A 22,918-nucleotide genomic window follows, 5' to 3' on the forward strand; every position below is an offset into this window, starting at 1 on the left:
ATAAATATGATCACACCAGTCCAATATTAACTCCTTTATTGGCTTTAGTTTTAGTTCCATATCTTCCTTTGATTTGAATGTTATAACTACATCTCGTCCTCTACTTTTTCTTACCAGAATATCCTCAATACCAACTGATTCAAGCTCCTTTTTCAAGCTAATATTAGCATATTTAGCCTTCAGACACACAGCTATACTTTCATACAGTCACCTATTTCCAAATTCCTCTGCCTTTAAAGTAATGTTTCCACCATCAACACTCTTCTTGCCTGTTATAACCTCTGCATATGATCTCTGATCTGTGAAGGGTGTTACTTCACTTCTTCCTATCCCACCTTGGACCTTTTGATTCTTAGTTTGGGTACATACTGGACCTCTTACAACTTTATCATTTACTTTTTCCTTGCCAAAATTTGCAAACTCTACCTCTAAAGCTTTATCATCCACCCAAAGACCGTTTGCCTTTTGAACTGCTAGCCACAATGCAATCAAACCTCACAAATCCGAATCTTGTATTCGTAGCCCTTCTTCGCTTATGTGGAATAAAAACATCCTTTACACCCAAAACTTTGTAAAAAGATTGGAGAGACCCTTTGAATTCACTGAATTTGGTAAGTTGACCACGAACACAGTGAAGATATCTGTGCTGCCTTTCTGTTTCTATGTTCATTGTCTTCCACTTTGCCTCACCACAGGTATCCATTCTCCTTGTTGGGTGCCTTGTGACCTCTATCCTTCTTGTTGGGCGCCAGACGACCTCCATCCTCCTTGTTTAGTCATTCCAATGTATATGAAGAAACTTAACTGGGAATTGTGTTGAAGCAATTCTTACCACATAACTGAAAAAAATTACCATTATCTAAAAATTAAATGTCATATCAATAATTTGAAAATTTTTAAATGAATTAATACAAATATTGAAGATTGTAATTTTTTTTTAACACTATTGAAGGAGGAATCAGTGTGTTTGGTTTCAGTTTTCTAAAAACTGAGTTTTTTGTTTTTCGTGTTTTTTTTGTTTTTAGTGAATATTTTTAAAATTTTAAGTAATTTTTTTTTTACTTTTTTAGATGCACCTTACTTAGATGTATCTAAAATAGTAAAATACTTGTGAAAAAATATTTTAAAAAATTAATAAATATACAAAAATATGAAAATGTATTGAATTTTTGTATTTTTTTTTAAATATTTTTTGGTATTTAGTGTATTTTTTAAAGATTTTTTTCATAAATATTATAATTTTTAAGTGTATTTATGTTAGGTGTGTCTAACAATTAAAACAAAATGCTTAAAATATTAAAAAAATTCATTGAAAACATCAAAATACGAAAAATAAAAAAGTAAATTTTTTTGAAAACTAGAACCAAACAAGCTGAATGATTCTGTATTTCAAGAATTCTAATTAAATTATGTATCCACATGATAATAGTGATTACTTTTTGTAATATACAGAAAAAAAAAGTAACGGATATATAACTAATAAAATTGTAATAACATATATGACTCAGAATATGAGTGGACACAAGGGCGGAGGCAGCATAGGCCGAGGGGGTCACGTCCCCCCCTCAGTTTTGTATTTTTTTTTTTTTGTTATTGTCATGAATAAAATGTATTTTTTTTCTTAACATGTTCTTTGCCTAATGATTTATTATATTGTTCAGAACAAGTAGTTATTTGATACTTTGAAAACACTATGTGGTATTATTTGTGTAGTAGTTTAAATCAATAGTGTAGTAAAAAATATTATAGATTAGATATAATGAACTCATTATTTTCAAGTAGTTGACATACTACTTAGTATGATTTGTGATTTTCTATGCTTTGTGCATCACGTTGGTAACGTCATATGGAACTCTAAGACTGTTTAATAATTTTCATTCAAAACACATCATTTATAAGCAATGTCATCTCTTTAGTATTTGTCTGTCAAATAAAAATTAAATAGATTCTATAATAATTTGTGCAATAAATGATGTGTTTTTATTTTTTAAAATTAAGAATTTTGATCCATAATTTTTTGTGGTAAAATTGCAAACTTACATCATCATGTCACACTGAGCTATTCCACACTATTATAGAATTTTGATTTATTCTTATAAATAATGAATATGTAATATTTTATGTTTAAATTTATCTCATAAAATGATTATTATTTTAATGGTGCTTATGAATTTTTTTTAAATAAAAAATTATAATTAATAAGTGCTTCTCTAACTTAAATTTCTGACTCCGTTACTGAGTGGACGGACGGGTGATAATTTTTCTTATGACTTGTGTGAAAAAATTTGTATATAATTTTTGTGAAGGGAGAGTGGAGCAACAAAAGATGATGGGAAAGCAAGTGGGAGTGGTTGAGAGGTGGCATGGGATTTGATTGATGACGATCATCATCACTACTACCTTTCAGACGTGACAACACAACACATGTTCCTATCATCCACAAGACAAGAGAACTTATAGATATATGGTGGCCCAGCCCAGGCCATAGTCTCTATCCAATTTTTTTCCCTTTTCAGATCCTATGGGGAACTTTAAATCTCAACCGTTCCTCCACTGTAAAATAGAGGCAATCCAGCGGCGGACAAGCAGCCACGTCCGCACGAGAAATAGTTTCGTAAAGATGCCATTTAAAATCAACGAACCAAACAAAACAGAAATTAATCCCTCTTCTCCTCCGTCGGTATCTCTTTCTTTCTTTCTTTACTGTCTTTCTTTCTTTCTTCTGGGTTTGAGAAAGCAATATATTATAATTGACATGGGTAAATCCATAAAGGATATGACTCACCACCTAAGGTCCAATCCATGATTCAAATACTAAAGCCCAACACTCGTGAAACCCAGCGTTGCACCAAACACTAATGACATCTAAACACTTGGAAAGTAGAGAACAACCCACATCAGCTGACAAAGATCCTGCAAAGTTATTGCACCACACATCAGCCATTAATGAGTTTTCCTGCAGCATTTATTGCGATAACCCTTCCCCGTCGGGACAGAACAGCCTCACCATGAACAAGGTAAGCTAGAGCATAGACTTTCGGCCAAGGCGACAGGTCGGAAGGGACAACGAAATGATTAGCAGAGGATATAAGCAGGCATCGAAGAAAAGGAAAGGCTTAAGCTTTTCTATCACTAATCTATCTCTACATTCCATCTCTTTTTCTAATTTGCTCGTCGAAGGGTTCGTTGGGGGACTCCCCGTTCCCCGTTGAACTCTTGTGCAGGTCTCTCTGTGGGCTTGGTACTTTGGGCACCGGTTTGGGAAGCGTGGATCAATCCGACCCGTTCCATCTAGAACACGCTGTATCATCAATAATTATATTATATAGCTGCCTGCCTCCACCTCCATCTTTTCTCTTTGTATTATGGATATACTATTTAGGAAGTTTTCTAGTTTACAAATTTTAAACTCTTTATAGCATTCTTGATCATAAAAAAAAAGAAGATGCTAGAATCAGTTGATCATTACAACATGAATGATTAGATTAGATTAGATTAGATATTGTTCGTTAACAAATGTCTCTCTGCGTGAGAATGGTAAGGGGTTCGCCATGATCATTCATGTTGTTGGATAAAACTCTTCTTCTTCTTCGAGATATTTCTACTCACTCAAAAAAACTCTGTGCTGTGAATCTGGTGATGTGCCTCCATATGTGTAGAGAGGAGAGGAGGATGACTATCAAAAATACCTAAAAATTCTATCAAAATTTTTATTAAATATGATATGGAATTCACATAAAATTATATGGAGTAAATTTCATATTTATATAAAATATTTGATAAAAATTATAATAAAAATTTTGACATCTGTAACATTAGTCTGACGACTACTGTCTGTAGAGGAGTTTTGTTTTTTAATCCGTTTGTTGCTCCAAGGAATGTTCAAATGGGCCCAATGGCTTTCTTGGGCTTTACGAGGCTCCCGCTCGACATAAAATAAAATAAAATAAACAATCCCGCTACAGACCCCCAGCGACTTCCGATCCCCAGTGACATGGTGATGAGGTGGCAGCTGATGTGTAAACACAACTGGAAAAAAGAAAAAGAAAAAGAAAAAAAGATATGGAAAAAGCGGGAACCAAACCTGTAGCTCGTCTATCCTCACCTCTCGCCACCATCCTCGTCTATCCTCGTCTTCCCTCGCCTATCCTCACATCTCTCCGCCATCCTCCTTCTCCGCCATAGCTCGTCGGGAATTTCTGCAAAAGTGTATTTTGGACAACGGCCATAGTTTTGAGCAATATTAGATTACTCGCTCTCATCTATCCTCAGATTACAGAGGTCGTCACAGGTGGCCCATGGTTTTGAGCAAAAGTTTTGAGCAATATCAGATTACACTTTTGAATGGTAATATCTCCATAGCTCGCTCTCATTTATCCTCAATCTTCGTCGCTCTCATCAATCTGTTGTCATCTGTCCATCAATCTGGTTGTGCTCTGTCCGTCTCCCTCTTCTGTTGTGTCTCTGTCTCGCATGTAATCTGGATCGGTGGTTTATGAGGTAAAAAATCAATTTCATATGACTAATCCAGCTTGAGTTCTCTTCCAATTACATGCTAATTCTAAAATCAATTTGGGCAGTGTTATATAATCAATTTGTCAATTATATGCTAATTCTGAAAGAGGTATATGCTAATTATTTTATGACTAATCAATTTGTCATTTTGGACCTATGAAATTTGAAATATGAAATATGAAGTCTGAAATATGAAATTTGGGTAGTGTTATATAATCTGTAATTTGAAATATGAGTAATTTGTAGCTATTTGGGCAGTGTTATATAATTTGTAATCTATCATTTTGTAATCTATAATCTGTAACGTGAAAGTATGAGTAATTTGTCATTTTGTGAAGTTTAGTTCCATACATATATATAAGTAACGTGAAATATGAATTTTGGTTCACAGTGATCATTATGAATGGAGTTTATATAAAATCTGAAATATGAAGTTTAGTTCCATAATCTGTAAACAGTATTTTTGTTTGGGCATTGTTAGGGAACTGATATTTGTTTAATTGCTATTTCAGTACGCAAAGTGGAAGAATGTAGGTTGATTCAAATGTTGGTGAGAATCCTTTAATAAAGGAGGGCGAAGACGTTGAAGAACCTAAAAAGGGTATGCGTTTTAGCTCAAGGGAAGAGGTGTACACATTTTATGGCAAATATTCTAAGCATGTTGGATTTTCTATAGCTCATAGAGCACAACATTTTGGAGATGATGGGCAATTGCTAAACTTTGCAATTGAATGTTCTCGAGCGGGGCAGAGAAAAAAGAAATTAGAAGTCAACCCTCTGAAGCCATGTTTGTCCACAAAAATTGGTTGCACAGCAAGGGTACGAGGTAGTGTACAAAAGGATGGGAGATATAAACTAACCACAGTTAACCTTGAGCATAATCATGATTTGACTTCCACCGACTCACGTCATTTTGCAATGAATAAGAAAATTCTTACTCCTGTGAAGAGAAGATTAGAAATTAATGATCAAGCAGCGATTGGGGTGTCTAGGAACTTTCATTCAATGGTTGTTGAAATGGGGGGATACGAGTCATTGACATTTGACGAGCGAGAAGCAAGAAATTACATTGAGAGAGCTAGAAGGTTGAGGCTTGGGGAAGGTGATGCCAAATCACTTCAAAGTTATTTTATGAGGATGCAAGCACATAGTGAGAGATTCTTTTATGTGATTGATGTTGATGAGGAGTTTTGCATTAGAAACTTGTTTTGGGCTGATGCAAGGAGTCGGGCGACTTATGAAGCATTTGGAGATGTCGTTTCATTTGACACAACTTATTTGACGAACAAATATGACATGCCATTTGCTCCATTTGTCGGAGTTAATCACCGTGGACAGTCCATTTTGCTTGGTTGTGGATTGTTGTCTAGTGAAAACACTAACACATTTGTTTGGCTATTCAAGTCATGGTTAAGTTGCATGTCAAATCATCCGCCAAAAGCTATCATAACTGATCAGTGTAGAGCTATGCAAAATGCTATAGAAATTGTGTTTCCACAAGTTCGACATCTGTGGTGTTTATGGCATATCATGAAGAAAATTCCGGAGAAGTTGAAAGGATATGCTCAGTATAAAGCCATAAAGTTGGCTATGCAAAATGCAGTTTATGACTGTTTGACAAGAGCTGAATTTGAGAGCTAATGGGAAGAGATGCTTGCAACATTCAATCTTTATGATAATGACTGGTTGGAGGTACTATATGATGAGTGGAATCGATGGGTACCTGTCTACGTTAAAGACATTTTTTGGGCTGGCATGTCAACTACACAATGAAGTGAAAGTATGAATGTGTTTTTTGATGGATATGTAAATCCAAAAACTACATTGAAGCAATTCGTTGAACAATATGACAATGTCTTGAGAAATTAGGTAGAGAAAGAGAAGAAAGCAGACTTCAAGTCTCGACACAAATTGTTTGATTGCCTAACTATATATGGTTTTGAGAAGCAATTTCAACAAGCCTACACCAATGCGAAATTCAAAGAAGTTCAAGGAGAGTTGAAGAAATTAGTTTACTGTCAGGCGATGATTGTGAAAGAGAAGGGATCAATTTGTACATATAATGTCCAAGAAGCGATGGTAGTTTGTGAGAAGATGAAGCATGTGGACTTTGTTGTCTATTTTAATTCAATTGAATGTGAAATTCAATGCACGTGTCGGTTGTTTGAGTTTAGAGGCATTATGTGTGCTCATTCACTCGCTGTGCTTGTCAGAAGATGCATAAATGAGGTGCCAAGTAAATACATTTTGCCCCGATGGAGAAAAGATGTGGATAGAGAATACGCATGCATTAAAACCACATACACCGACTTTGGGAATGATTTCAATGCAAGTACCTATGAGAGGATGAACCAAAAATTGATTGTCATTGTACAACTTGCTGGTAACTCTGAAGGCAAAACTAGAATTGTAGATCTTGGGTTGGATGAAATCAAGGAGAGAGTCATGAAAGAAGAATCCGGTGATGGGAGTAATTTACCATGTTCAACAAAAAATCCGATTCAGATCGGTTCTACACAAGGAGGTACTTGTAGGAAGGTGATTAGTCCTTTGGTTGCTCGGCGAAGAGGTCATCCAGTTACGAAACAGAAGGTTGCCAAAGTAGATCAAATTGTTAATCGGTTCAAGGCAACGGAAAAAAAAACAAACAAAAGCAAAGGTAAAATGTGTATTCAAAATTTTTTTTTTTTACAAAGTCTATTCAAGTATGTAAAAGCAATTCATAAATTTCAATCTTTAATTATTCTTCAAAACATACAGGCTGCTAAGTTGCTTCGATTTGAAGCTCAAGCTTAAGCTCAGGCTCAAGCTCACGCTCAAGCTAACGCTACTGCATATACACCGTATTATCCTTATATGGTTGGCACAGAAAATAGTATGTATGGACCGGTACGTGTTCGAAAGAGGCCTTCATGTACTTTTACAAAGTGTATTCCAAAGAGGACTTCATTTACTTTTCAAAGTGTATTATTCTAACATGTACTTTTTGCAATAAATTGTCACAGGTGGCCCATGGTATTGGAGGCTGTAACAGCGCCCGCGGAGGGGGCCTCGTGCTACAGTTCGGACTCGATTTTGTTGTCGCGGTTCTTAATCTGAACCAAAGAGTCCAAATCTGGCAAATCGTTTTGAGAAACAGATTTTTGAAAAAGTAGTGCCAAACATGGACTGCTTTGCCAGATACAGAGTCGCCACCTAAATATTTTAAAATGGGAGAATTTAGGAAACCCTGACTCGGTGCCGAAGGCCACATGTCCGTCATCACCGGAGTTGTCTCGGCTCGGGAGCTTGGGTACGATCGGGGAAGGTCAGCTATGAGCACCCCCTTTCGCCCGGTCCGAAGACCGGCCTCTACTAACCGTGATATCCGTTTTTGAAAACTTTACGTGTTCTTATTCCATTTATTAGCCTAGAATTACTATGTTATGCGCACAGCAAACAAGTATAGACTAGATTGCCTAATTTGGAAATAAACATTGCATATCCGTTTGGTTTGAAAATGCTTTGGAATTTGCTACTCGCAAGTAGGCTAAAATACGGATTTCAACGAGTTTTTCCAACTCAAACAATCTGGCCTTCACCCACAGGCATTCAAAACAGTTTAACACATAAGCATCTAGCCACATGTTAAGCATGCTGTCATGGTAACATTCACACTCATGCGATATGCTAAAGCGGAAATACTTACATAGTACTCCGTGCCAAAACAAAGAACTTGTTAGCAAACATGCATGATCCAAGTCCATGTTAAGTGCCTAATGCATCGCATACAAAGCATTGCTAGAATAGGCTCGGCTATCCTAAACATGTCATGTGAAAATGCACAATTATCACATATTCAGTTCGGAATTGAAGTACTGATGCAGTTAGCGTGATGTACCGAGCCTAATGCATGTAATACGAATGTATGGATGCACGCATGCATAGCATAAGGTATGCTAAATTAAACGTGCCCTAATCTACCATCATAAGCAGGTAAGTAAAAGGGAAGAAAGAAGTGAGGTTGGAAGACATACACACCACCCACACGCACTTATTACAGATTTGCCCTCGCTCGGAGGGACCGAATAATTATTACAAATTAATTAACTACGCAAGCTAATTAAATATTACAAATTAATTAATTAACAAATTAACTAATTTAGGAAAACAGTAAAACGTCTCGAGAAGCGCGCCGCCATGCGCAAGCTGCCTCTGTTTTCCTCCCTTTCCTCCTCTGGAGGTTGTCAAAACCTCAGGACTACATCCTTGGACAGAGGGGATCATCACCGGCTAGATGAAATTTCCACCGGCAGTGTTGTATGGCCATCGGTACAAAGTTAAAGCTGTCGGCAGAGAAAATAGTGCCGGTCGGCACATTACACTGCCGGTCGGCAGAGTATTCCTGCAGAACCTGCAACTCACAGCAACAGAGGGCAAAACAAGGCATGGCAGCACAATTCAAAGCATGTATGCACCAACCATGTCTCTTATCATTGTAATGACTCAAAGGGACATGTGCCTCGGTTCTCGGACCACCAATCACGCATTTCCATGCATGATGGCCCAAGGAACCAAGTATGCAACTTTGATTTCAAATGCATGCAAACCAATCAAACAAATTAGGCCCTATTCCTATCACCAATTCAAGGAACAAGGCATGCATGCAAAATGCAATGCAACCTAGGCATACAAGCTAGGAATGCAACATGGCATGGCAATTAACTCATGCAAGCATACAAGCATGCATATGGCAATGCAAATAAATGGAAAGATGGACTTATACATGAATTAGGCAGCTCTAATAAGGCCTAAAACAGTGGCCATAATGACCAAAACAAGAAGCCAAAACACATGTACACATATACACATGATGGAAGGCCTACACTTGGGCACAAATCAAGCAACAATCAAGCACACTTGAAAGGGATGAACAAGAGCAATTAGCATGCATTATAAGCTCTAAAATCATGCTAATACATGGTGCCAAACCAAGCAACAAATCAAGCCAAGCATGCACCAAATGGCCTAAGTGTTCAAAGCAAATCAATGAGGCATTGAACTACACTTAACAAGACCAAACAAGGCATGCAAAGGAGGACCAAAATCAGAGGTTTAGCATGTTAAAACAAGGCTAAAGGACTCTTTAGATGGCATCTAACTGGCCCAAATACAAAGACGTACACCATGGCCAAAACATGGAGCATTGCAACACATGCTTTCAAAGCATTCAAGAGACATGCGAGGCAATCCAACGAGCATGGGAATGGGACTGAAATGGCATGTAGGATGATTCCAAATCATCAAAACAATGCAAAGATTGCATGCTACACATGCACATATTCAAGGCCAACAAGCCTAAATACAAAGGAGCTATATAATGCATGCAATGATCAACCCAAACGATTATGGACAGAGCTAAAACATGGCAAAATAAGCACATAATCTTCACAAATGCACGCCTAAAACATGCTCCAACAAAGGCTAACAACCTAGAACATGTTAAGGCACAAATAAGGCATTACATGGCAACTATGCTAAACATGCATGAAGTTCCAAAACCAACTTGAAATCATGTTATATTATAGATATATAAGCATGAAAAACAAACCAAACATGCTCAACACACACTCAAGCATAGGCCTCCTTAAGAGGTCAAAATATGCCATTTTCAAGGACAACAAGGAGAGGGGGTGGCCCTCTCCTTCTTGGGACTTCAAAGCATCATCTTCACCACTGAAATCCCTCAAGATTTCAGTGGTGAAGAGACCTCAACACCAAAATCCCGGAGCTAGCACAAAATGGCTCAAAATGAGGCCTTTTGAGGCCTAAGGGTGGTCAACACCCCTCAAACAACAAAACACTCTTAATAAACAATAAAGAGGGCTTAAAAATAGAACTTTTTTATGTTATACAATAATCACAAAAACAGCTCTAAGACTAGTAGAAAATCGATGCAAGAATGGGGAAAGAAAAGGACTAGTTTCTCACCCTTGTAGTCCTCTTCAACAATGGTGCTCCAATGGCCTCCTTGAGCTTGAATCCAACACCAAAACTTCAAAACACACTCTTTAGAACCTCAGCTCCAAGAGGAAGGTGAAACACTAGGTGTTTGTGTGCAATAGTGAGACACAAAACACCTAGTGTACAAAATGAGAGGAAAAGAGAGATAGGTGAGTGTATCTAACCCTAACCCTAGGAAAAACCAGAGCTCTCCTCTGTCTTCTCTCCTCAAAAATGTCTAAAAGCTCTTTTTTTTCCTTAGAGAGAGTTCCTCTCTATATGCCTCTTGTAAAGCTTACAAGACAAGCTTTTCAAGAGGGAGATCCCTCCATACACGTGTATGGAGGGGAGCAAAAACAATACAGCTGTCCAAAAATATCTGCAAAAGCAGATGAACAGCAATCGGCCGGCAAAAAATGCCATCTTGGCCAAACAAAGTGCCGACCGGCACAAAATAGTGCTGACCGGCAACAAAGAGTGCCGGCCGGCAAACTATATTGCCGGTGGCAGCAAAAACCAGCCGGTGGCATCTAGCCACTGCCGGTGATGGGTGGGGATGGTCTACAAGCCCCACCTTGCCTCTCAAGGGCAAGATGCAAGTGTTTGGTGCAAAACCAGACACTAAACGGTCGAGTTCGGGGATCCTGAGGCAAGGCGCACGAGCCGAGGCCTCCGGGAACTCCAAACGAACACAAACATGGAAGATCACCGTGTGTTCAAACAGTGACGTCCAAGTCTTAAGGACGGTCAAAAATGGGGTGTCTACAATTGCCCCTCTTTGACAGAACTCGAAAGTCATAACAATGACGGGAGTGAATGTCAAAGCCCAGAGACGACCCATTTTTGACAAGGCCGAAGACTTAAACAAACATGCAAGACAAAATAAGATATGCGCCCGAAGGCAGGGGCAAAATGCAAGACAATGCAGGAAGCCGAGCATAACTTATGATCATGCAAAGAAAGCTGTAATGAAGCAAACATGCGACAATTTTAAGCTAGCATACCAAACTACACTACAATGCAGAAAGGATGTAAGAGAATTATGGAATTCTCAATACGTCTCACTCGGGAGATACAATACTTGTGCGGCTCGTCTGGTTGCACCAGCTGCAAATGAACCGTACATACAATATCGTGCCTGAAAAGAAAACAAACTTAACAGGTGCAATATTGTTAGCAACATGCATGACAATGCAAAATGGATGCAAAACGAAATGCAATATATACAAAACAATGTATAAACAATGCAAATGAAGATGCAATGTATTTGAAACAATGCAAGCTACATGCAAAGCATTTGAATCGTGATCCAATCACGAACGGTTCGAAACCACACCTGTGTCAAATAGATTGATGGAGGTAACAAGTCTGTCTACCATAGAACGGTCAACTGAACTATGAGTATTGTAGACAGACGCAATAACAAGTATTGGGTGGAATCGACATAAGTGGGGAAACAACCCGCTGGAGAAAGGACTACGATCCTAATGCCGGATGCAAAAATTACACTACAATGTAATGGATGAATATGACACACAGGCCAAACCAAATCTTGCCTAGGAAAGGCATGCATACATACAAGCCATGTGTAACACAGAAAAGGTGCCGCAACCATCAACCAACATATCAACGTGGAATCGGCGCGATACACATACAGAACTGTGTTTTAACATGAAAAGCAAGGGCACATACCGGACCAAGCTCAACCTGGAAAGGCGCAAGCCGAAGGCGGAAGGTGATGCAATGAATGCATGCAAACTACAATGCAATATCTACAAATATGCAATGGAATGGATATGGATACAATGGATATGGCACGCAAGCCAAACCAAATCTTGCCTAGGAAAGGCATGCACACGTACGAGCCATGTGTAACACAGAAAAGGTGCCGCAACCCTCAACCAACATATCAACGTGGAATCGGCGCGATACACATACAGAACTGTGTTTTAACATGAAAAGTAAGGACACATACCAGACCAAGCTCAACCTGGAAAGGCGCAAGCCATAGGCGGAAGGTGATGCAATGAATGCATGCAAACTACAATGCAAATGCATGACAATGCACTATGATTGCAACTTTCCCTATCTTACCAACAGGGTGATATACTAGGTTGGTTCAGTATCCAGAACTGAGGCGTAGACATGCCGCCTCAACCTATGGGGGTTCCATACAGATTTCAAGCCGAGGGTAAACCTCTGGGTATTTAAACCAGACTTTAGTCTCGGAACTCCCGAACCTTTGCGTTCTAGGCATAAGCCGTTCGAACTCTAGTTTCCACCGTCCCAGTTGGTCTTCTAGGAACTCATCGCAAGCACAGACAGGTGGCTTTACCAGACCACCGAAAAGTCGTTCGGGCACGACAAACACCGAAGGAATTGCACCTTCAGAGGATTTAAGGTCTCCTAGACCGGAATGCAAAATGTATGCATGATTATGCACGTTTTTTTTTGTTTTTTTTTTTTTGAAATACAAATGATGCAAGTGATGCATGTTGCATGAAATGCGCGACAACACGCGGCTCTCGAAGTGTACGACAATGCGAACACTAAAGGTCTTACACCTTCCAAGGATTTAAGGTCTCCTAGACCGTACGTGTTTAAGGTCTCGCCAGACCATGCGTGTTTAAGGTCTCGCCAGACCGGCGGTATTGCACGACGGTATGATGCGCAAAATAGCGCAATGCGTTAGGCAACGTGAGTGCACAGGACAGTGCGATGGAATGCATGCAAAATGCAATGAGATGCGCAAAACAGCGCGAAATTGAAATGCACAAAACAGTGCAATGCGCAGAACAGCGCGAGGTTTGAAATGCACAAAACAGTGCAATGCGCAGAACAGCGCGAACAATTTTGAAATGCACAAAACAGTGCAACGCGCAGAACAGCGCGAACAATTTTGAAATGCACAAAACAGTGCAATGCGCAGAACAGCGTGAACAATACAATGCACAAAACAGTGCGATGCGCAGAACAGCGCGAACAATACAATGCACAAAACAGTGCCATGCGCAGAACAGCGCGAACAATACAATGCACAAAACAGTGCAATGCGCAGAACAGCGCGAATAATACAATGCACAAAACAGTGCGATGCGCAGAACAGCGCGAACAATACAATGCACAAAACAGTGCGATGCCAAGTGTGACATGCATGCCACACGGAGTGTAAATGGGCTTGAATGCGCAACAACGCACGTATTCCGGAATGCATGACAATGCAAGGAATGGAAATGCAATGATGATGCATGAGAAATGTGCACGACAATGCAAAGGGATGCGTGTTGCAACGCATGTAACACGTGCATAACAATGCAAATGTGCGGCGCACGACAGTGCGATGTAATGCACAGAAGTAGTGTGATGAACTTGTGCAACACACATGGGGTAGCTTTTGAATTCAAAAGGATACAAAAAGGATACACCTTGCATGAATTCGAGTGCCACGCACTGGAGACACGGCCCGAAGTCAAAACGGAGGCCGGTTGAGCGTCGAAGATGCACTTTCTTGCACTTTCTTGAGCTATAAAGACCCAAAACAGCTCAAATGGCCTAAACAAGGCTGTGGGAACCCAACCGGCCGAAAGATGAGGCCACCGGCTGGCCATCGGCACAAAAACAATTCCATCGGCACAAAAAAGTGCCGGCCGGCACAAAACATTGCCGACCGGCAAACAGTTGCTGGTGCGGGGCAGTTTTGTCTTTTCACCTTGGGTGTTATAAAATAGGGCTTCATGCCCTATTTTCTCACTTCTCCACCGCCGAAATCCCTTCCTCTCTCTCTCTAGGGTATTTCTCTCTCATTTTTCGCCCGTTTCTTCGCGTTCTATGCCCGTTTCGTCGTCGGATTCGCGATCCTCTTCGCGTTTCGGACATTTTCCACCGATCACATTCTCGTTTCGGTGCCTCGTTCGGCGTTCTCGCCTTCTCGGGGTTTGTTCCCCTCACTTTCCTCTTCATTTCCGTGCCTCTTCACATTCCGGCCTCCCCGACCATTTCCGACCCTCTCGGGAGTTGACTTTTCAGTTGACTCTTCGTATTCCGACCCGGTTTTCCTTTTCCGGGCCATTTTCACACCACTCTCTACATGGCGGACGACATTCCACGTGGCGGGACTCCCCCGGACCACGAGATGGATCCCGGGGTCGAGCTCTTACCACTGAGCGAGCGCCCGTTCGACCCGGCGACCTACCGGCCGGCGATCCACGTTCTGCCCCCAGACGGCCTGCGTCAGTTCCGGAGCTTTGAGAGGTACGCGGCGCCTGAGCTACTGCTGCGTGAGCCTACCTCCCACCTTTCATTCGGCACTTCCGAGGTAACTCTTCATCTTCTGCTTTACTTTCTGCAATGTAGGATACAAAACTGCCATAGTTAGCTGTATTCTCTAATTGCTGAAATCTGATATGCCGTAGACCGTAGTTGACTGTAAACATACATACAACTGATATCTGCTTGAGACTGACACATGCACACACACTGCACTAGCCCTGAATCACCCAAACACACGGCACCCACTGTATTTCACTGCATACACACTGGCACCTAGTATTTGTCTGAACCTGACAAACTTGCATACATGCCACATCTGTTCTGAAACACCTAAACACGATGACACAGCACACGTATTTCACTGTAAGCACACCGGCACCCGGTATTTGCCTGAATCTGACAAACTTGCATACATGCCATATCTGTCCTTTCAAAACTGCATGTTGAATATTGTCTTGCAATTGTTGTTTTCTGTTTGCAGGAGGGTTCCCATACCATTCGCGGGTATGGGAATACTGGTGCACGAGAGTGGTATGATGAGCTCCCTGATGCGGTCCAGCGCATCGTGGACCGAGCGGGCTTCGGTACCTTCTGCCGAGGGCTCTCCAGGCTCTCCACATGCAGACCTCTCCTCGCTGCTTTGGCGGAGAGGTGGTGGGACACCACCGATTCTTTCCATTTTTCTGCTGCAGGGGACATGACGATGACCCCTTATGACTTCTCGATGCTCACAGGCATCGGGGTAGGGGGGGATCCGATCCCTTTCGATACCGATATGGATGAGTGGACCGCCGCTCAGGTCCATTTACTGGGGGAGGCCCCACCACTAGCTCGTCCAGGCTTCGTCCGGTACTCCTGGTTCGAGACACAGTTTCGGGTCCAGCCCGCATTGGGGGAGGAGGTGCAGATGACCCCGGAGGACGAGGAGAGGTATGCTCGTGGCTTCCTCATGTTCCTGTTCGGGACTACTATCTTCGCCGACCGGGCGAACACCGTGCCTCTCTACCTTCTCAGCGCACTGGTGGACGTCCGAGATATCTTGCACTATGACTGGGGCGGCGCTGCTCTGGCCACCCTGTACGGCTATATGAGCTCGGCTTCTCGCGGCAGCGGCCAGCTGCTTGGAGGCTACTGGCGGGCTTGGGAGGTACATTTCTTCTCCACTTTTTTCATTCCTGTCTCGTACTTTCTGTACTCTGTACACTGCACACACTGCGGTCTGCTTTACACTCACTGTATACTGTACACACGGCACACACATACATTCTGCTTTACACTTACTGTACACTGCTCACACTGTGCACTGCACACAATACACGGCTCAACACACGGCTCTGCCATTTCTGCTTTATTCTGTATATCCTGCTTTATCTGATGGTCATACTGACATCTGTTTTGCAGTTGTGGGTTTACGCCTACTTTCCTAGGCTTGCACCCGTGCCAGTCGCGGAGCCTCCTCCGGCTGTCCCGTTCTCGAGTCGCTTTGACGGGAGATGCACCCGGCGACCACGGGAGACATTCGGCTTCTTCCGCCGATATTTCGACACCATCACCCCCACAGAGGTATGCTTTACTTTCAGTTCGTTTAGCTTCGCTTTCCCACTGCATGTTTCAATAACAGTAGATAACAAACTGTCTGTTACTTTCAGATCACATGGCGGCCATGGGCTTCGCTGCCGTCGGCGATGCGGGGTCGGTTCCCTGGTGCTGAGGAGACCTCGCGTTTCCGGATTTTGCTTGAGGGCCCGGTCTGTCGGGCTTGGTACCTGGGGGAGCGTTTTCTACGCCAGACCCGCGGGTTACCTGAGCAGATAGTCCCGGTTCACCCTCCTGCAGAGATGAGGGAGACCGAGGGGCTGACCCCTGAGCAGCTGGATGATTACTCCATCGGCTGGGAGGAGGCCGGCTTCCGAGGCACCGGCGACTATCAGGAGTACGTGCGGACGTACTTGATGCGTCCCTTGAGCGGTCGTCGAGCAGGGGGGGCCAGGCCTGTAGCATCGGCGGCTGGGGCCGGAGCGGGAGCAGAGGCTGGATCTTCGAGGAGGGCGCGGGTCCGTGGCAGGGGCGGAGTGCGGGGAGGACGAGGAGCTGGCTGGCCTGCCCTGCCCGCTGTACTGACTTTCCAGGGGCAGGGTGGGTCGACCTATCAGATCCCCTTCGCCCCTCCACCGGCTGGGCACGAGTTCGTTGACGTCCCCGACTTACCTCCGGTATGTACTACTGCACTTTTGTATAGTTATTTCATTTCAGTTTACTTGATATTCCACAGAATACTAATGCATCTGATACCTTTGCAGGCTTCTTCTGAGTACACCCGTTAGTCGTTGGCGATGAATGCCTCGATGATGGGGATGCTCCAGCGGACATTTGACCTCCTAGCCGTCTACAGCATACCGGTATGTCCTTCTGACACTGGCCTCAAACCATTCATACACTGCTTTGCATAATCTGATGCACGGCACAACACCTGATACACTGATCTCACAGTATCTGAACACTGCATTCTGCACTAAACTCTGTACTGATAAACTGCTCACGGCATTCTTACCCTGTACTCATATACTGCATTCTGCACTGATAAACTGTCTACAGTACACTGATGCATTTCACTTTTTGTGAACTTTTCAGCCTCCTTTTCAGATTCCCATGGCGGGAGGTGCTCCAGCTAGACCTTCTATCCCTGCTCGGGGGAGAGATGAGGAGGGCAGGATATTTCCCCGTACTAGGGGAGGGCGTACTCACGTCGGGAGTAGCTCGCGAGCTCCAGTCCCGGACGATGACGACGACGAGGAGTCAGAGGCGGAGGCAGGGTCATCGGAGGAGGAGACCGGAGGCGATTCTAGCTCGGGCTCTAACGACGACGCTGATGATGCCCCTGGACCTTCGTCCAGGAAGAGGACCAGGACGGACTGACGGCCCTTGGAGTGATCGACACAGATGCAGATTTTTGCTGTCTCTTCTTTCTTTCCTTGTACTTTTCTTTTTGTTTGGTAGATAGATTACCTTGTACTGCCGCAGGCAGATTTTTGTTTCCAAAACTTGTACGTTTGAAAAGATAATGAAATGAGACGGACTTTTTATCTGAAAAAGTGTTTACATTTACACATTTCATGCATTGCATCGCATCTCATCATGTTACACCTCAATGTAAACGAAATTGATTGGTTGTCTGGAAATTGAACACTTGCACTGTAATAATCAGATAACTAGACAGCCAACAGCCAAAATAACCCAAGCAACCCACTGCCTGATTCTGGACACACAGCCCTTACTCTATTGGGGATTAACCTGCATATAGCCCATAACACAGCATTCGATTCATTCGGCACACGGCAATTCTAAACAAAACAGCCCAATCTGACAAGACGGACCTCAAAGATGGAACTGGTTGGAGTCGAAACATGTTCAAATGTAGAGAATGGCACAGCATTCTGAGCATAAGCGATTTTTGAAATCGAATAAGGGTTTTTCAGACCGGGATGTCGAGCCTACAACTGAACACAGCGGGGAGGACTCAAACAAAGAGGTACACGACCTAAACACAACGAGACACGCTCGGAAAAGACCAAAGACAAAGGTTGAGGTAAACAAAACCAAAGACACGACATACAGACGCATTAGAGAAGATGGGAGACCTCGGACCACGAGGAGCCAGTTCAATCTGGGTATTGTTTCCCACCCTTTCTGATTTGTGATCCTCACATCACTCGACTCTCAAGCTCGGATTTTCTCTCAAAATCCTTTTCCTCACTTTTCTCTCAACTTACACCTCTCTATTCTTCAATCTCTCATTTTCCATCCCTCCCCGGGGTGATTAATGGATGAATAGGAAGTTGCGGGTTCACGCCTGATGCCGTTAGCTCACAGCTATTTCTTCTGGCGGGCAGAGCGATCTTCTGGCAAGTACGTCGGTGACGGGGGAAAGATAGAACGCCTGGCTCAACTGTGCCCCTAGTTCATCATTTTAACCATTCTTTCGTTTTTGCTTTCTACTAAAACAGTTTTGATCAAAATGAGAGTCGGATTAACGTACTTGTTCAATTTTTGATTTGAAAAGCGTGCGAGTCAGGCCGCAAGCACTGAAAGTTTTCCTTTTGGGGTCCAAGACAATGGTCCAGTTTTGGAAAATAAAACAGTTTTCGAGAAAATAGTCAACCTCAGTAAAAATTTTCAAAAACTATTTTTCAAACAGCTGATGCTCAACAAGCATGGAGCTTACCCTTTGAGATGCGCAACCTTGGATCGGAGGCAATGGAAAATTGCCCCTGGTTTAAAGGGGGTGGGAGGCAACGGAAAGTTGCCCCTAGTTTGAATGGCGGCTCACGGCGGCTCGCGGCAACGGAAAGTTGCCCCTTGTTTGGGATGGTGCCGCAGCAGTCCGCAGACAGTCTTCATTGGCGGTGGTCGAACTCTCAGACACAGAGATGACGAAGACGATCATAACACATATATGGACACAGTCGCCTTGGGAGCGTTGGCGACTGGACTTTGGAATGAAATTGAAACCATTGCATGGACTGAGGCGCTTATGAAAGCGTTGGGGGCTGGACTTCATGATGAAGTTGCCTACGTATCCCAAACATGGGAATCAAGCCTTACGTAGTTCCGGTTAAGGTCCACTCGGGTATTTTAACCTTCACTCTTTTTAGGCTCTCACTTTTGCCAAGGCGCCCAATGCAGGTTTTCGACCTTGCGAGCTTCTTTTCATTTTCTATTTCTTCTTTTTTTGTTGCATTTTTCTTTTTCTTTTTCTTTCTGTATTTTTTTTTCTTTTCTTTCTTTTGTATTTTTCTCTTGCTCTAACTTTTGCCTGGACCGCCCTTCCGGGTTTTCGGCCCAGCGAGCCTCTCAAAGGGTAAAAGTGTAGCAAGTCCATGCCAAATGGTTTTTTGAAATTGAAGCCTCCCTGTGTCTAGGAGAACGGCTGTTGCGCTGATTTGCGGAGAATCCATCCCGGTTGCTCTACGAGCTTCTTCCGACGAGATCTACTCCTTCTGATTCGGCTTTGGTGCCTCTTGCTCGAGGGCTGTTTCGAAACTGGCCACACGGACCTCCATGGAGTTTGTCCGTTGAACTTTCTGAGGGTTCTGAACGGGTTCAAACTCGGAAAACAAATAGGTTGAATCTTGAGGCTGAGAGGGATCCTAGGCTGCGCAATCTCAAGAGCGATTCCACACAGGTCTTCGCAGGGCCGCGTAAAACATTTACTTTTGAAAGTTTTTAAGAAGGCGACGAATCGCTCGCGCCAAAGATAGTGTGGAACCAATCTGGATCAGGCCAGGATCCTTCCCAGTACTCACGCCGACAAGCATGATTTTATTCATAAAAAGGCTTAGCACACCTCTCTTTCTCTCAAAATGATCAAAATTTTGCAAAACCCGAGGAATTCCTTCCTCTTCGTTTTCATCACCGCAGTGTTCAAAAGTTTGTTTTTTGAAAAACTTAGGTTAATGCAATGAATTTGGGCACACAGGAGAGCAGGCGAGATGTACTGTCAGCCCATTCAAATTCTCTGGTCCTTATGCTGAGAGCAAGCATGAAAGTTGAGATAGCAACAGCTGTTTCAATCGGCTCTGTTGGTGCAACTGGCCCCTCGGCAGAAACATACTCAAGACAAAAACAGATAATAATTACAAAACAAAATGGTGTTCGGGACAACAACCCCAGAATCACCAGGTATTATATACAACGGGGACTGACTCGATACAACAAGACAGACCCTTAAGCAAAAAAAAGACTGACTCAAGACAAAGAGACAGACTCAAAACAAAAGACTGACTCGACATCTAAGCCAAGATTTACGAAACTCGGTTTCACCGATGCTCAAAAATGCGTGCCAGACGCTTCATCAAAAGTGTACCAAATGTTGCCCGCAGGCGGTTCACTTTACATACTCGCAGTATCTGAGCCCTCGAAATCCAACAACTGAGTGGTGACGGGCTTGCCTGAGGTGGGTGGTAGGATAACCTTGTTATCAATCAAATCCTGCACTTCATGACGAAGGCGGGAACATCCATCGGTACTGTGACCGGACTGTTGATGGTACGCGCAGTACAAGGTAGCATCATGAGTGGCGGGGAGATTCTTCGGGAGTGGCCGGGACTCCAAAGGCTTAAGATGCCCATTCTTCGCCAATATCAGCAATGCCCTAGACAAAGGCATGTGGAGGTCGTGAAAGACCCTGCGCCCTCGGGGCAGGTACTTTGCAGTTTGAGGATTCTTGCCAGATGCGCTGGCGAAAGGATCAGCTGGCGCTGCCTTGGCTTTTTGAACCTTTCCCGGTGTAGGGGTGGGAGCTACTGGAATTGTCTGGGCATGACGGGGCCCATCCCGGTTTTCTGTCTGGCTTGAACTGCCCTTGGTTGGAGCGGGGAAAGCATCATCTACAGCTTTGGTCACTATTGCAGATGTTTGTTGCTTGTTCATCCCTCTGGCCTTCAAAGCCTCGACTGCCCACAGCAGTTGCTTAATGGGGTCGGCGTCTACCTTTGCCTTGTCCTTTCCCTTGGCCTCAGCCTGATCGAGGGCCTGGGTTGGTGCTGGCATGTCGTGGCTATAGCCGGAAGCCACCTCTGGCTGGCTGAGCTCTATCACAATCCGCCCCAGTAGCGGGGGCTCCTGTGGTACAAAATTCCCGGCATACGGTGCCGCTGGCGGTGAAGCCGACATTCCATAGGCGAGGTCTGCCACAGACCTTTGGAGATCGCCTATCATCCCCATCAATTCGAAGGTGGTGGGCTCACGAGCCTGGTATAACTGGGGAGCCCAAACCGGGTGCACAACGGGCGACCTGGGCGGGTATGACATACTGATGTTGGCCTCACTCTGCGGAGCGGTCCCCTGCTCCAATGCAGCCGTCATAACCACAATTTCTTCTGAACTTTGTGTCGCCATAAATCTTGCCTCAGCAAAAGGGAGACACTGGCTGTTCTGTATCAACTCTGCAACTCCCTGAACTGAAAGAAAAACAGACAGTGTTTCAGCCCAAACTGATCGAATACGGGTGTAGCCAAACAACTGTACCCTACTGCTGATCACTGTTCCCAGATTTCTGTTCCCAAAAACTGAACCCGATACCCGCAGATAACTGATTCCTGATAACTGATTCTCAGCAATACTGATTATGGTGCCCTCGGGCCTGATACTCAAACTCGCAAACTGGCATGTGCGTTTCCTGTAGAAACAAATTCTAGAAGCACATAGCAAGTAAAGAGAGCTCAATCACCCCTATGTTGGGGTAGGGTCTCCCTGTCCTATTTTGTCAGGAGCTAGGGTTTCACTACGCACACAGCGGTTCTCAAACAACTTAGCATCGGGTAAGCAACCTGTCCTAGCTTGGAATGGTCACTATGGTTCTGAATATGCACTAGGTCGAATGGTCAAAAAGGGTGCCTCGGTAAAACCGGGGTTTGTGTTCCCATACTGTCAGAGCCCATAGCCGGTCAGCCTTATGGACATGCCTTGACAAGACAAGCCTCCGGCAAACCGTTCAGGAATGGCAGATGGCAAACACTGTGTTCCTAGGCGCACCAATGGACATGCAATGCAAAGAAACACATAAATGAAGTCAAAACAGGATATCACGAGTTCGAGTCAAACTCTCTAAATTTCCCCAGCAGAGTCGCCAGAAACTGTAACAGCGCCCGCGGAGGGGGCCTCGTGCTACAGTTCGGACTCGATTTTGTTGTCGCGGTTCTTAATCTGAACCAAAGAGTCCAAATCTGGCAAATCGTTTTGAGAAACAGATTTTTGAAAAAGTAGTGCCAAACATGGACTGCTTTGCCAGATACAGAGTCGCCACCTAAATATTTTAAAATGGGAGAATTTAGGAAACCCTGACTCGGTGCCGAAGGCCACATGTCCGTCATCACCGGAGTTGTCTCGGCTCGGTAGCTTGGGTACGATCGGGGAAGGTCAGCTATGAGCACCCCCTTTCGCCCGGTCCGAAGACCGGCCTCTACTAACCGTGATATCCGTTTTTGAAAACTTTACGTGTTCTTATTCCATTTATTAGCCTAGAATTACTATGTTATGCGCACAGCAAACAAGTATAGACTAGATTGCCTAATTTGGAAATAAACATTGCATATCCGTTTGGTTTGAAAATGCTTTGGAATTTGCTACTCGCAAGTAGGCTAAAATACGGATT

The 22,918-nt window shown here is 43.5% G+C and overlaps 2 protein-coding genes across 2 annotated transcripts; both read left to right on the plus strand.

Annotated features, from left to right (window-relative positions):
* Positions 1-5,118: 5,118 nt before the first annotated feature.
* LOC145803979 (protein FAR1-RELATED SEQUENCE 5-like) lies at positions 5,119-6,156 on the plus strand. The gene has a single exon (XM_082897382.1). It carries the CDS (start codon positions 5,119-5,121, stop codon positions 6,154-6,156), a length of 1,038 nt encoding a protein of 345 aa, XP_082753508.1.
* A 37-nt stretch (positions 6,157-6,193) lies between these two features.
* LOC114298948 (protein FAR1-RELATED SEQUENCE 9-like) lies at positions 6,194-7,546 on the plus strand. Its single transcript, XM_082897383.1, has 3 exons — positions 6,194-6,295; positions 6,385-7,174; positions 7,521-7,546. Exons 1-3 carry the CDS (start codon positions 6,194-6,196, stop codon positions 7,544-7,546), a joined length of 918 nt encoding a protein of 305 aa, XP_082753509.1.
* The last annotated feature ends 15,372 nt before the right edge of the window (positions 7,547-22,918 follow it).

The sequence above is a fragment of the Camellia sinensis genome, chromosome 12, assembly GCF_055761805.1.
Source record: "Camellia sinensis isolate YWXY chromosome 12, ASM5576180v1, whole genome shotgun sequence".
Taxonomy (NCBI): domain Eukaryota; kingdom Viridiplantae; phylum Streptophyta; class Magnoliopsida; order Ericales; family Theaceae; genus Camellia; species Camellia sinensis.